We start from the raw sequence: 15,284 nt of genomic DNA on the forward strand, positions 1-15,284 counted from the left end.
TGGGCATGTATTCAATACAGACTCCTTTTGACTAACTGCTGCTGGCAACAATTGAATTACGTTCTTTTGCCAACGTTTACTGACACCAGTCATATTCAACAGGTGATGCACGTTTGTAAACTCCTCAGTTATTCTGCGCTCTGGCACACTCAGAGGAATGTTTTGAAATCGGAGTAGATGGCCTGAGTGAATTTACAAACGCTGAGGCTTTTTCTAAAATATTTTATACACATGGGTGTATGTGTATAAAGGGCTCCAATTTTTGGAGCATACAATATATCTTAATATTTGAAATATTTATTTTATACAGTCATTTTGCTCATCTTTATCCACGGTGTCAATCATTTCGTACACCACTGTATGTATGGAATAGAGAAGGTTGAAGAAAAAAGCAGTTATGAACGTTTTTAAAAGTTTTTTTTATATATTTCCTTTAGATAAGAAACTGCATACATCACAAGCCCCGTTTATACCTGGTGCTTTCATAGGTTCGATGTCCTGATCTTGTCTACATTCTGATTGTGCCCACATGTCCAGAAATATGCCTACACAGGCTATTAAAATGTCTGTTATCTGTCCACTATGTCTTTGTTGTGACCAGATTTCCTTCCTTTATGCAAATTATTTCACAGTTATTCTTTCAAAATAATATTTATTTATTGTAAGATATGTTGATGTAATCAGTCAATGGTGCCACCTGGCAATGATTTCTCTGTCCAAATGGTTTCTCTGTCCAGATCTGTCTACACAATGCATGCCTGACTACCTCCGGAAGTGGGCAGAATGATCTGATCACAATCAGATCACAATGTGTCTTTTGATTTTCTACACCTGCCTAAAAATGTGGGCATAACCAGAATTTGGACAAGATCCGGACAAAGGACCCAAGTTAGAACCAGGTATAAACAGGGCTATAGAAGATGAACACATAGTTAACAATCATCACATGCAGTTTCCTTCTGTACAAAAAAGAAAAACATATTTAAATATTTAAGTTTCTTTTGTATAATGTACATATATTATACAAAGAGTGTCCTCTTTTGTTAGTTTGGATACAGGAGAGAGGCACAGGGAGACAACACTGAGTCCTGGGTCGTGTTAAGCACTCCGTTGTAAAACATTTTCCTGTTTTGTGCCTAATGAACATGTACGCGCACACACACACACACACACACAACCAGGATACACCACAAGTCAAAGGGTTCTCAGACTAAACAATCAAGACCAACTCATCAACTGCATGTGTTCATTGTAAAAAAACAAGAATAATGTTTTTCCTTGTATTTTGAGGTGTCTGGCTTTTTGTGAGCAAAAGGTGGTACTGTACTTTCATTCACAGCCAAAGGGTGGTCTAATGTAGCTTCTCCACTATGAGGCCAAACCAGGCGGAACCATACAATTCCTGTTTTGAGAACAGTGAGAAATTGAACAATTCCATTCCATTCATAACTGATACTTACCAGTCTATGGAGCACCCTACTGAAACATTATATTGACAACATACTTGATCAAATGTCATTCAAACAAAGTACATTTGGCAATGTTTTCATCCCTGTAAAGAATACAACAGGCACAGTGACACTATACAGAGGGTTGCAGAACTCTCAACAGTAATAATGATGATCTGGGTTGCATTCAAGGCCACAACAGCATTTCAAAGTGTATTTGGTATTGAGCGGGTAGCTCTCTGAAATGTTCCCAGTACTTGTTCACCTGAATGCAGCCCAGAAAGAGACAGATGGAGGAAAGAAAAGTTCAATTATTGCTTGGTTCACATTTCTATATCCCAACATGAACACAACATGGACAGGAGAGTTTTGCGTTGTATTCCAACGTTTTTAGAGGTAAATATTCCGATCATATTCTCCTACTACAGTTTCCTTCAGAATAGCACATACCGTGTACGGTATTGTAAGTAGTACTTTAACCACAACACACTTATTACAGAATCCTATTCTGCAGTACTATCAGATTAAAAAGGTTTGGTTCCTCTGTTTTGGAAACAGCAGCCCACAATGGAAAATAGTCAAACTAATAATGTACCAGAAAGTATTAAAAAGGCAGGAACAACAACCCTTGGAGGATAATCCTTTTTTAACCAATCAGATGTAGGATGTCTCTCTGTATTCCTTACGGATGCCCTCCCAAACTCAATCTCCCACAATCCCAAAGTCTTGTTGGCACAGATATAGGAATAAAGTTCCATAACCCCTCCGTAGAGTACCGTCAAAAACTAAAGTGCAGTAAAGTAAACACATTAACTATCTTCAGAATTAAAAAGGATAATAAAAGGCTGTTAAAAACAATACATTTTAGTCCATATAATCTCCATTTAGAGGAGAACCCAGTCAGTCAGTCCGTCCAGTGCTTTCCATCAATCTCTCTCCATGTGTACGATGCTCCCTCTCCGCAACCCCAACATGACCACAGGACCAAGATACTGTTGTGATTGGTCCAGTCTGCCCTCTCCAGTTATTGGCACATATTTTGGGTCAACACTGGAGCCTGGAGTAGTGTCAGCTGCCCAGTTCTGTACACACACCCCTCCAGGTTCAGATTACTTTCCGGTCAGTTTCAGTACATGTTCTACTCTGGTTCTAGTGTGGTTCTGGTCCAGTTCTGGTCTTGTTGTGTTCTGGTCTGGAAGCGAAGGGGTGTGGTACACAAAGGCAGTAGTTTGCGATCCAGCACTTGAGGTTCTTGTAAAAGATGGCAGATGAAGAACTACGGTCGATGAAACCTACAGGACAGAGAAAGACAGGGAGAGAGACAGAGAGAGAGAGAGAGAGACAGAGAGACAGAGAGAGAGACAGAGAGACAGAGACAGAGAGAGACAGAGAGAGAGACAGAGAGAGACAGACAGAGAGAGACAGAGACAGAGAGAGAGACAGAGACAGAGAGAGACAGAGAGACAGAGAGAGAGACAGAGAGAGAGACAGAGAGAGACAGACAGAGAGAGAGAGAGACAGAGAGAGAGACAGAGAGAAAGACAGGGAGAGCGACAGAGAGAGCTAATTGAAGAGTTTATTTCCAAAACACTATATCCACCAATTTTAAACATTTGTGTTTTCTCATCAGAAATGATTGCTTATGGGTACCTTCATGTGTGTGTAAAATATTACTGTTCTCAGATGTTTTATTAATAGATTTTAGATATGTATGAAAATGTGCTTTTTTTTTTGCTAAATGCTATTTTCATTGTTTAGATGGAATGGAATGTTCGTATCCTGTATATTTGACAGTGATATGTGGTTGTCTCACCTAGCTATCTTAAGATGAATGCACTTACTGTAAGCCGCTCTGGCATCTGCTAAATGACAAATGTTTTACATACAGATCTCATATTACTGTATTGAATTATTATTATTTATTACATTTGACTGTGTAAAACCTAGCAGGACTATTTATTGTGGATATATAGCATTTAGCAAAAAAACTAAAATGTCTCTGAAATGAAACCACCAAGTTATACATTTTAAACAAATACATATCTGTCATTGAACAACCCCATGCCATGATTAGGTAGTGAAAAAGCACACCAATCTCTTTCAGAATTTCTTTAAACAATAAAAGCTAATTTGTCAACATTTCTGAAAATTGATATATAGCGTTTTGGAATTAAACTCTTCAAATAGTTACTGTATACAGCTTGAGGTATGGGCTAGTGTCTTTGTGTTGTCTTGCAGCTTGTAGCATGGCTGTGACATACAGTACATACCTGGTGAGATGGCGACTACCCTCATGCACTTCCATTTCTGTGTTTTTAAATTCATTGAGTTCTTTACGTATGGCAGCCTACGAGGGACAAACAGAGCCAGAGATCAGTCTGAGAAAACAGTATCTGCATGACTGTGCATTTGTGTATGCGCACACATGCATGTGAGTGTTATTACCTTATCAGCAGCTGTGAGTCGTGTCCAGGGTTTGTCTGCCCTCCTGTCGTAGTCCTGAGCGTCAGCAACCTCTACGTAGTCACTGAAGCGGGTCAGGATCTTAGCTTCCCTCAACTCCTCCACCGTGGGCCTCTGACTCAACTGGGTACAAAGGAAAAAGGGTTATCAGAGTGTGCGTGTGCAGGGCCGGCCCTAGTCTTTTGGGGGCTCTAAGCAAAATGTTGTTGGTGTCTGGCAATGACTGACATAACAAGAGAAACACTGCTGACGCACAACCAAATTTCTAAATTGCACCTTGTGTATTCTACTATTGTAACTCTCAACAGTAAGTTGAGACAGAGAGGAAGAGGCAAAGTGAGAGGGATAACTGGGCCCAAAATCTGTCTTCTCCAGCAGGTGTCGTTTTTGGTTAAAAAAAAATGGATTGGCTTATTTGCTACGTGTGGCTTATTTGATCGAATAGAAGTTTTGGAATTCTTAGGTTGTTACGAGTGTACTGATATAAGTAGGACACGTGACATCCTGGCAACTTTGAGAATAAAACCTATATATCGGCATTGTGCCAGTTGTTCAAAAGCGTATAGCCCTCTCATTGGCTAGAATGGTTCCACCTGAACTTGCCTCATCCCCACTGCTTTCCATTTTTTAAGACATTTATGTTCATCTTTAGAGTGGCCACTAGACTATCTGGTCAATATAATGGATAGTCTGTCGAAGAGAACACAACTGCATTCCAATTTTTTTTGTATAAAAATAACTGTATTTTGGGTCTGGGGCCCCCTAGCGGCCGCAGGGACCTAAGCAGTCGCTTATGTCGTTTATGCCTTGGACATGCCAGCTGTGTTTGTGTGGTGATTGAGGGTCACCACACACACACACACACACACTCATATTTCCAATGGTCTGTCACGTAATGGAAATTGATACCCAATTCCCCTCTCTTAGCCTTTTCCTCCCCTCTCTCACCCTCCCCTCTCTCACCTTTCTCGACAGGCGTTTCTTGAGCTCTCTCATCTCCTCCTGCTCCTCCAGCTCATTGTGGCCTGAGATAGGGGAGAGAGGGAGAGACCGGTTAGAATAGAACAGAATAGAATAGACACTTTGTCAATTTCGTAAGAAATGGAAGTGTGTCTTCTGCCTATCTAGTCTGTGCTACTTACGCTTGAGTATGTTTCTCTGTTCCAGCTCTTCTGTAGTTGGCCGTTGACTCAACCTCCTGAGGAAATAGAACTAGAGTCAGTCTGGACCATTTCCTAATGTGTTTTATTGTGTTATGTTTTATTGTGTTTTATTTGCTGATGTCAGAGCAGGTTTTCTATGAGCCGTGACTGCCTCAGACTTACATGTATGTATTTACCACCTCAACAGTCTGACACAATGATTCATACAGCAACGAGAGGGAGGGAAGGAGATGGAGAAAAATGGAGAGAGGGGAGGGAGGAAGGAGTAGGGGGAAGCAGAGAGATGGAGACAGAGATAAATGGAGAAAGGGAGGGAAGGAGGGAAGGAAGAGAGGGAGAAGGCAAGTTGTAGTGAGTGTGACAAATGAGAGTGGGAGGCAATAGAAGGAAGGAAATGATTTGTGAATTCTGTTTTCGTCCTGTATTGCGCCCAATGATTTATATATACATTAGATGACTGATAGGGGGCGCTGGGTTAAAGCCACCGTGTCTCCACCTTGGCCAAAAATATTTTGGAAGCTTAGAAATGCATTTATGAGTGTCTACATTAGTTTTTGCTACATTTATTATTATATTACAGACACCTTAATGCATACTTTTAAATGATATTATGTGCACTAAACATAAACAAAAACTATATAAACATTTTCAAGATTACTAATGTTACTGTCCCCACTACAACAACAAAGAAATACATGTAATTTTAGGGCCTCCCGAGTGGCGCAGTGGTCTAAGGCATCACTACAGATCCTGGTTCGATTCCAGGCTGTGTCACAGCCGTCCGCGACCGGGAGATCCATGAGGCTGCACAATTGGCCCAGCGGCGACCGGGTTAGGGGAGGGTTTGGTCGGGTTGTCCTTGTCCCATCGCGCTCTAGCGACTCCTGTGGCGGGCCGGGTGCAATGTACGCTGACACGGTCGCCAGGTGTACAGTGTTTCCTCCGACATATTGGTGCGGCTGGCTTCCGGGTTAAGCGAGCATTGCGTCAAGAAGCAGTGCGGCTTGGCGGGGGTCGTGTTTAGGAGGACGCACGGCTCTCGACCTTCGCCTCTCCCGAGTCCGTACGGGAGTTGCAGTGAAGGGACAATTGGATATCACAAAATTAGGGAGGAAAAAGTGTAAAAAAATATATGTATTTCATTTTATTGAAATACTGTAGAATTAAATGTATTCATATGGAGGACCGCTCCTACTGGGCAGTGCCAATATGGCCAACCGGTGGCTTCAAAGCCTCTCAATGCATCAGCAATCCAGGGTTAATATACATGATCGATATTGCCACAACCCTCCTGTATTCATGTTCTGTCCTTTGTGAGGGTAAAATCCCACTTGAAGATGTCTGCCCTCTCACTGGCATATTCAAGATAAAAAATGTAACAGGCTCTCTGCTACTCTCCCTCCATCCTCTACCTCTCATCAATTTCCTTCCATCCTCCGTCCCTCTACCTTTTCTCACTTCCACTTCCTCTCACTTCCAGCTCAGTTTCCTCTCTCCATTATGAGGTGTCATCTATCATGCTGTCTTAAGTAGCCAGGTCACATCTCAACCAGGCCACAGCAGGATGTACAGGCGCTGACTGGGAGATGAGGTGTGTGTGTGTGTGTGTGTGTGTGTGTGTGTGTGTGTGTGTGTGTGTGTGTGTGTGTGTGTGTGTGTGTCTGTGTGTGTGTTTGTGATTTCAAGCACACGTGAGTTCATCTCTCACCATAATAGCTTGTTGCTTGGCAATCGTTTTGACTGTATGCAATGTGTAAGAGCAGATGAGCCTGCGTGTGTTTGTATGCGTGAATATGACTCTCTCCATGCGAGCTTGGTGCCTATATGATAACGTGACTCAAGTCTCTCCGTTGCTATAGGGAGGGTGTGCATCTGTATGTGTGTGTGTGCGTGTCTCTCACCGTGTGAGCTTGGTGCCTATCTGCTGCCTGAACTCCAGTTTCTCCAGGTCTGACTGTGTGGGCAGTATGTTCTTCTCCTCCAGCTCTCTCTGTGACGGACGGTTACTGATCTTAATGGCCAGGGAGTCCTTCCTCAACACCTTCAGAGCCAGGGTACCTATACACACGTACACATGTACACACACACAAAATAGTTTTTTTTAGAGAGGCCAGAATAAGATCAGCAAACTTTGTCCATAACATTTTGATAAAATTGGAATTACTAGCACCACAGCTAACTCATGCACTAGCAATTCAACTGTCACAACAGTTACCCTATCCAGTGAGAGCTACAGGATGGGAGTGTGTTCACTGTTTCCAACCCACTCTTCTGTTTACATCACCCTATTACAGAGAGGAGAGGTGTGTATAAATACCTCATAGACATAACGGGCCTCAAATCAATCATTCAGACAACTGCTTATGAGAAAGAGTGAAGGGAACTACTGGAACAAGGGATCTGAGGACCAGCCATGGTGCATGTGTGTGTTTCATGACATAACAGACAGGTTACGCAACACCTCTCATTCACACGCCACTGTCACCTCGGCGCTTTGATTGGTCACACTCAACACTCAAATCAGGGACGTGAACCATAGCTCTGAATGGAGGGGTCCAATGAAAGAAGAGCTCTTAAACCACATATCCCAGCAGCCATTGAGGCTGTTACCAGGAAGCAGGGGCACCAAGCAGAGACCAAACGGCCACCACGGTCCCAAACCAATTATGTATAAACAAACACCTACTTGTAAAGAGTGTTTCATCTTCATCATCTTCTTCTTCCTCGTCATCATCATCTTCTTCTTCTTCTTCATCATCCTCGTCACTGTACGAACCAGGTAGTTCTTGATAGTCTTCCTCGTTGGGGAGGTTCTCTTTGTTGTAGTCACATGCTATCATCACCGTGGGAACCGCATGGTGCAGTGAGCTGAGGTCAGTGTGAAAGGTAAAAGGTTAGCAAGAGATGGTGGCATGTGTGGGCGTTTGTGTGTCTGTCCATCCGTGTGTGTGTGGTGTTAGACAGGGGAGTAGTTAGGTAATGTCAGGTTGTTTCCACCATCAGTTACTATGAAAGGAGCTATGACCTATAACCTCTGGAACTCATGTAAACGGCACCTCAACTCAACTGAGAAAACAAGACTGAAACACTGTAGAAAAACAAGCCAGAGCTCTCTTAATTGTCACAGTAAGTGGCTCCTAAAATAATGTTGGTACCTCACTCTGCCGGGAAGCATTGCATGACTTATCCTGACTGGATGTAACGGAGATGTAAGGGAGGAATGTAACAGACATGGTAGGCTTTAGAGACTCACATTACCACACCTAAATCACACAGCCTGTCTCAACTATAGGGGAGACAAGATGCACAGCAAAAACAAACTGCAAACCAATCACAAATTAACCTTGAGGCAGCATCACCAATCAGCAAGCAAGCAACTGTGGAGCTCCCATAATGGAGAATAATGATCTCTGTTGCTTTTACAAACTCAGTTTGGGTGTGCCTTACATAACATTTAGACAGCAAATGAGTAAATCAAAAAGGGCTACAAAAGGAATAGGATGCCTACATCTATTATGTGCTTGAGTCCATAACCACCTCCCGGCCCACCAATTAGAGTGATGGATCATGGCAGGCCAATCTGGCGCTGGCACATCAGTCACAGAGTGTGTGGGTCGATCGCAGAGTGTTCTCCACGTGTGTGATGTGTCTCTGGACAGATGGAGATGGTGTGTGTGTGGTGCTCTAAAATGGTCTGAACTGGTTAGACACCAGCCAATGATAAACATACACCCAGAGGTAAAGCCAAGGCTCTGGGAATTTGTGCAGCTCTATATCTGAAGCTGAAGTCAACACCAGCCATGCTGCTCTCCAGGGAAGGTTTAGATTAAATGGTCTCTGTACTGAGATGTGATTGACCAGACGTTTCAAAATGCTGCCTAGTGCAGATGTAGGTGAGCCAGTTTGCTACAGCAGGAAAATAATCCTGCAGCAATAGGACATGTGAATTATTATGTGGATTGTAATTTATGGACATTTTTTGTAGGGGTTGATTCATTTTCCGTAAGGGAACATCATGTCAGAAGCCTTTTAAAACCTCAAATACACCAAGTTTTAAATGTCCTGTTGCAGGAAAGTTCTCCTGCAAAAGTGTGATCAAATTAAGATCCTACATCTGTATTGTGGTAACTCCCAATTTAACCCTACTGATTGGAAACCCTTAGTCACATGATAAACAAGCTCCTTAACGACCCCATCCAACTCACTGCTGTAGTGTAGACACAGGGCAGGACCAATGGGAATAGAGTACAAGGCAGACTGGATATGTGAACCATTGAATCCATCCACATGGAGGCATGGATACACACACACACAAACACACACTTCTCCTTAATCCTCACCTCTTGTATCGCTGCATAGTGAGGGCCAGGGTCTTGTTGAGTTCCTCGATGATGCGGCTGGGGGGGTGTAGGGGCACAGGGAGGGTCCCGTAGTGAAGGGAGTGTCCCCCCAGGGACCCCACGTGGTGGGAGGGAGGGGGGCACTTCTGAAAGGTGAGGGCCGAGGGCTCCATGCTCCCCCCCGCACCCACAGGCACACAGATCATCAGCTTCTTAGGAGGTAGAGGAGGCGACAGCTTCATGGACATACAGGGCAGCTTCACTGGCATACCGTCTAGAGGGAGAGAGAAGAGAAAAGAGAGAAGAGAGAGAAAAATTCAGAGTCAGATACACACATTGATACACCCACACAAGCGGCACGCTGGTGGGCTGGGGTACAGTAAAAACAGAAAGCAAAGTAAACGCAAAGAATGACACAGAGATACGCGCATAGACACAGAGGATTACAGGGCTAGACCTGTGATGTGGTTGGGCAGCCTGTTGAACGGTTTGGGGGGTAGCACTGGGGGTTGTTTTTTATGTTTTATGGTGTGATGTGATGACTCTGCCCCAGCCCCTTCGCCTGGATACACCATAACCTTCTTAGTGGGTGGAGGCTGGCTGGGATTCTGGGTGTGGTCTTGTGGACACGCCCCCTCTCCAGACATCTGGAACTCAACTGTATCTGGGCATAGGATAAATCAATCAGATGATATGTTAGAACAGGGTGAATGGAAATGAACCAATAGGTGAGCGTATTGGGAGAAGGCCTGAGATTTGAGAACAACATTGACCAATCAGATGTCATGTAACAGCACAGTGAGAGACTATGAACCATTGCTTGAGAGTGTTGATAGAAGGCCTGAGACGTACCTATGGCTGACCCTGCTCCATCCATCAGCTCAGCTCCATCACATGGCGATGGATCAGACCCTCCTAATGCTGGAGACCTCCCGTTCTCCATCTTCTCCTCCTCTCCTCTCATTAATACCGCCCCGTCTGCAGAGAGAGAGAGAGATATATATATAACATGTTCACAGTACATATCTGGCCTGGAGTCAATCCATGTGGATGCTGTGATGCCGACTGTATGACTTGACTTCATTTCCGCCAAAAGTATTTTTGATTACGCGACAAAGAACAACTATAACAGTTTTGCCAAAAGTCTCTGTGTTCCAACCTCCCTCTGCTGTTTTCTCCTCTATTCCCTCTGGCCCCTCACCTTTGTCATAGATGTCCTTCATCACTCCTCTCTTGATCAGATCCTCTCTGCTCTGACGGGTCGACATCTTCCTCTCCAGGACTGAGGGTACAGGATATGACATCACAACAACATTAACTGACATCATATGGTGCAGGATTCTACTCCATTCTACTTCATCACCAACTTCACTGTGCTTATAACTGGCCAGCAGAATCGCCACGATCTTTTTCTGATACATTGGTCTCTGTCTGAATCATAACCCAGTTATGGCTAGGGTCCTGTAAAAAAAATACTGCACGGTTAGTGTAACAGTCAACATACAGTATATTGGCTGGGAGAATATGTGTGACTGTTTGAATTATGCAAAAATGTATGCCATTATTTTAACATGCCACAATAAATCTGTTCAGAAAAAAAGCATAAACTGCACCGACAGCTGGGGGAGCAGCATGAGATTAGAAAGACAGCGCCCGACTGGTGTGTGTGTGTGTGTGTGTGTGTGTGTGTGTGTGTGTGTGTGTGTGTGTGTGTGTGTGTGTGTGTGTGGACTACCTTGCATAACAAACTATAACACTGTAATTCATTTTTGTAAATTTACTGCAATAAATGTACAGTTCTATATTACAGTACAGTAAAGAGCAACGCATTAAGGGGGCTCAACGGCATTCCGCTACACTGTTGTAAAATTGTACAATATAGTACAGTGCACCTGTTTTGCTGCCTGCACTGTAAATCTAACAGTTTACTAACTACTGTGCTTCGAGTAATGCAATGTAAATTCTAGAAATACAGCATGTTGCTGTAGTCAGCTGTTACAGTAATATGCTGGAAATGTGTGTTTCAGTAAAGGTCCTGTAAATCTACAGTAATTTACTGACTTCTGTGCTGCCAGTAATCTACTGTAAATTTACAGTAACCTACTGGCTACTGTGTTGCCAGTAATTTACTGTAAAAATTATTACAGGAAATGTTTTACAGTGTAGATATTATACCGTAACAATGGTATAACATTATATTAGATATCTTATTTAATTTTGGATCATTATTCAATTCAAGTGACATTGTTAGCTGGAACTCCAGTATCTGCCATCAAACTGAATCTGCAGGGAATTTTCACAATTTCACAGCTGTTCTCTACATTTTTGATGAACAAGACTGATCTTGTGTAAATGTTCTGTAGCAGTATTTGGTACTTTTAATTTCAAATCATTTATAAAAAGGCTTAAGGGGACTATTATGCTCTAAAGTCTGTCTGGTCTTGCTGATGTCTAACACGCATGCACATGCACGCACACACACTGTAATAATCCCACTGTTTAAACTTTAAAGAATAGCCTGGACGTAGCTCCAGTCTCCTGTGTTATTGTTGGCCCCACTGATCCGGTTGGCGATAATATACAGCTACAGCTGACCTACAGCATTCATGCTGATCCCCTGTTACATAACCATAATATAACTAGCATACACCCTGCACCTAGCTCTGATGCTTCATGGCACATATGTGCTATAACTGCTGATCCCCTGTTACATAATATAACCATCAATCAGTACAGCCCCTAGCTGCCCAACTCTGTACAGCCTACAACCATCATATACTGTAGCATATAGCCATCTAGCACTGCCTTCTGCCTCGTGCCTCATAGTACCTACATTTGTCAACATAATGGAGTCATACTGTTCCTGCTAGGGGGTGAGCTGGTGAGACAGTGATCTATTCTACAGCTAAAGGTTGTAGCTTTAGGACATAAGAATGCAGCTACTGTGGGGCAGGGGGAGTGCAAGCAGAGAGGTAGAATACAAGGGTTAAATCTAAGGGGTTAGATCTTAGGGCTTAGGGTGGTAGATTTTAGGGTTAGGGGAGAGGTAGAAAGCAAGGCCTAGGGCTTCGGGGTTAGGGTTTAGGGAACGTGCCAAACTCATTCCACGGGGGGCAGAGTGTCTGCGTGTTTTTGCTCCTCCCTTAGGCTTGATTGGCGAATTAGGGTCACTGATTAGGAAGGAACTCCCCTCACCTGGTTGTCTAGGTCTTAACTGAAAGGAAAAAACAAAAATCAGCTAACACTAGGCCCTCCATGGAATGAGTTTGACACCCCTGGTTTAGGGCTTAGGGTTAAAGGTTAGATATGGTTCTCACCAGAAGACGTCTGCTTGAACTTCTCGCTCTTCTTCTTCCTCCATTTCCACGGCTTGAAGAGACGCCCCAGGGTGGCAAACTTGCTCCGCCTCCGGATGGGAGGGGTGTGTGTGCCAGGGACCAGTGAATCAGATCGCATCGCCGCTATTCGCTCCACCTCCTCAACTGGAAGAGAGGAGAAAAGACGAGAGAAGAGGAGAGAAACCAGTCACATAATCCATAAAACAATACGATTCAAAGTATGTGGAACTCAGAGGAGCAATTGAAAGAATCATTCTAATTAATACATAAAGACACCATGGAAATAGACATCATTACACAAGGAATGATGAAGAGGGAATGTTTACAGATGAGGTTTACATTTTTTCTCAATATGATGTACATACACAGCCCAGTTTGGTGCCATTCAAACTTCTCAATCTCTCTATTTTTTTTTTTTTTTTTTTTTTTTTTACATCTCTCTTCACCCATCTCTCCCTCCCTGAGCTATGATGATCTCTGCCATGTGAGGGAGATGTCAGACTGTTCTAAAGTAAATACAGTGAATGCTCTGCACTTCGAGTCCTTACTCAATTTTTCCATCTCTAACCTCCACTCACCTCCGCTCATCTCTAAACTCCCAACAGGCTGGAATTTTTGTTCTTGTTCAAATTCAAATAAAAATACTGACTGTCTCGCTCTTACACACACACACACACACACACACACACACACACACACACACACACACACACACACACACACACACACACACACACACACACACACACACACACACACACACACACACACCTCTTAGTCTGCACAAGCAGTAAGTGTGTGTGAGTGAGAGTGTTATATGCCTTCAATGGCACTGCCCCCTGACCTCACATTCGCACCACATCATGATGAAGGTGGGAGTGTTATTGGTGATATGTGCACATTGAGGGAATTTGGTCATACTGTGTATAATAGGAGAGAACGAAAAACGAATCCATCTCCTGGAATAGCTTCTGGCAGGGACATAGGAGGGTGGGTGACAGTACAGTAGCAACCTACTACTTTATCTTATCTGCAGTTATAGGTGATTCTAGATCCTTCTCAAGCACTATAGATATTCTGGATTGGGGCTACTTGATAAAACCACATATCAACATGATTTCAGTTGACTAGCATGTCTGTTATCTTGGTGAATCAATGTGCCCTGTGTTTGTATAGCCTACAAAGTACAACCTCAGTGAACTATTCAAAGTAGTGCTGTCTGTCTGCTTTGATGATACAGTATAATTGCATCAAGCGGAGTGGATACATTGTTGCATAATAAAATAGTAACAGCCTACATGTAAAAACCCAGCAGAAGTATAAACAGACTATTCTAACGCTATAGCCTACGCCTATATCCAATAATGTATCAAAAACAACCAATACACTCATACAGCCACCTAAATATTCTGACTCCGAGTAGTGCTATTAGGATTGGAAAAAGTCTCCGCAGCCCGTCCATCGAGAAAAACTGCCCGCGATGGGGCATATCTTTACAGGCAGTGTGCAAGGCAAGGGAGCGGTCGATTTGGAGGAGCGGCGCCAACATGAAATGGAGGAGACCAAAACATCTCCCTCTTGCTGCTGCTGCTGTGAGAACCTCAACACTCTTCTCCCTCCACTCACCGTCCCGAGGGTCTGCGCCACGGCAGTTGCTGCATATGTGCTTGATCTCCTTCCCGATCTGGCAGTGGATTATGAAAGGCATATTGTTGTTGTTGTTTGCCACGGGTTGCTGCGCTAGCTGCTGCCGCTGCTTGCCACTGTCGTTGCGGTTCTTGGACTTCATCCGAGGCAGGCAAAATGCTCTCCTCTTCCGCGGCTTCTCCTCGGTAAGGGCTGGGAGTGGGGTGGGAGCGTCGTTACTAGATCCAGAGGAGTACCAGGGGCTCATACCGGCGTTTGCAGGACCTGCCATGGTTAGGCAATGTGGGTTGGACCCGCTGATCCTGGTTCCATCTAGCTCCCAGAGATGGAGGTAGGGGAGTTTGAAACAGTTTCTACCTTCTGCTCTAGCGCAGCAGACCTAAAATAGTCGCTGTCCAATTCGGCCAATCCCTTTGCGCATGGGGGCCAACGACGTCAGAGCTGCGAAATATGTCAATCTGTATTATCGGTAGCTACATGGCTATGCTCTGTTCATATCCCGTATTTCAATGTTATTTTCCATTTCTTTACGGGTCCAATCCATAGAGATCTTATTAAATTACTTATTTAGTTTGTTTCCCTTTTAAATTACTTATTTAGTTTTAAATTAATTATTTCCTATTCTAATTCCTAATTGTATGGTCCAATCCCTGTTTATGAATCCTCTACGTCATGACATTTGAAACTGCCTCTCAACTGTATGGGCGTGTTTACGGTATATTTAATCTCCACCCACTACTGAGAACGGACTATTCTGTTGCTACAGCCTACACACAATACTTAATGTGAATATCACTATGAACACAAAAAGCCCTGATATTAAATAAAATCTGAACAACAGTGGAGGTATACCTATAAGGCCATCAACATAACATATACATCCTA

At 43.5% G+C, this 15,284-nt stretch overlaps 1 protein-coding gene across 2 annotated transcripts; it reads right to left on the minus strand.

Moving 5' to 3' along the window:
• Positions 1-400: 400 nt before the first annotated feature.
• Positions 401-14,747, minus strand: phactr1 (phosphatase and actin regulator 1). Of its 2 annotated transcripts, none has more exons than XM_038999672.1 (13): positions 14,379-14,747; positions 12,732-12,896; positions 10,616-10,696; positions 10,267-10,392; positions 9,872-10,078; positions 9,415-9,688; positions 7,761-7,942; positions 6,976-7,132; positions 5,054-5,109; positions 4,875-4,936; positions 3,894-4,034; positions 3,719-3,795; positions 401-2,640 (listed from the first exon to the last, which is right to left on the minus strand). In XM_038999672.1, the coding sequence occupies exons 1-13, from the start codon at positions 14,668-14,670 to the stop codon at positions 2,598-2,600; spliced, it is 1,863 nt and encodes a 620-aa protein (XP_038855600.1). In that variant the 5' UTR covers positions 14,671-14,747; the 3' UTR covers positions 401-2,597. The 2 variants fall into 2 exon arrangements, with proteins under 2 accessions (XP_038855600.1, XP_038855601.1); XM_038999673.1 differs by having other exon boundaries at positions 401-2,740.
• Positions 14,748-15,284: the final 537 nt, after the last annotated feature.

This window comes from Salvelinus namaycush, chromosome 8 (genome assembly GCF_016432855.1).
Source record: "Salvelinus namaycush isolate Seneca chromosome 8, SaNama_1.0, whole genome shotgun sequence".
In the NCBI taxonomy this organism is placed as follows: domain Eukaryota; kingdom Metazoa; phylum Chordata; class Actinopteri; order Salmoniformes; family Salmonidae; genus Salvelinus; species Salvelinus namaycush.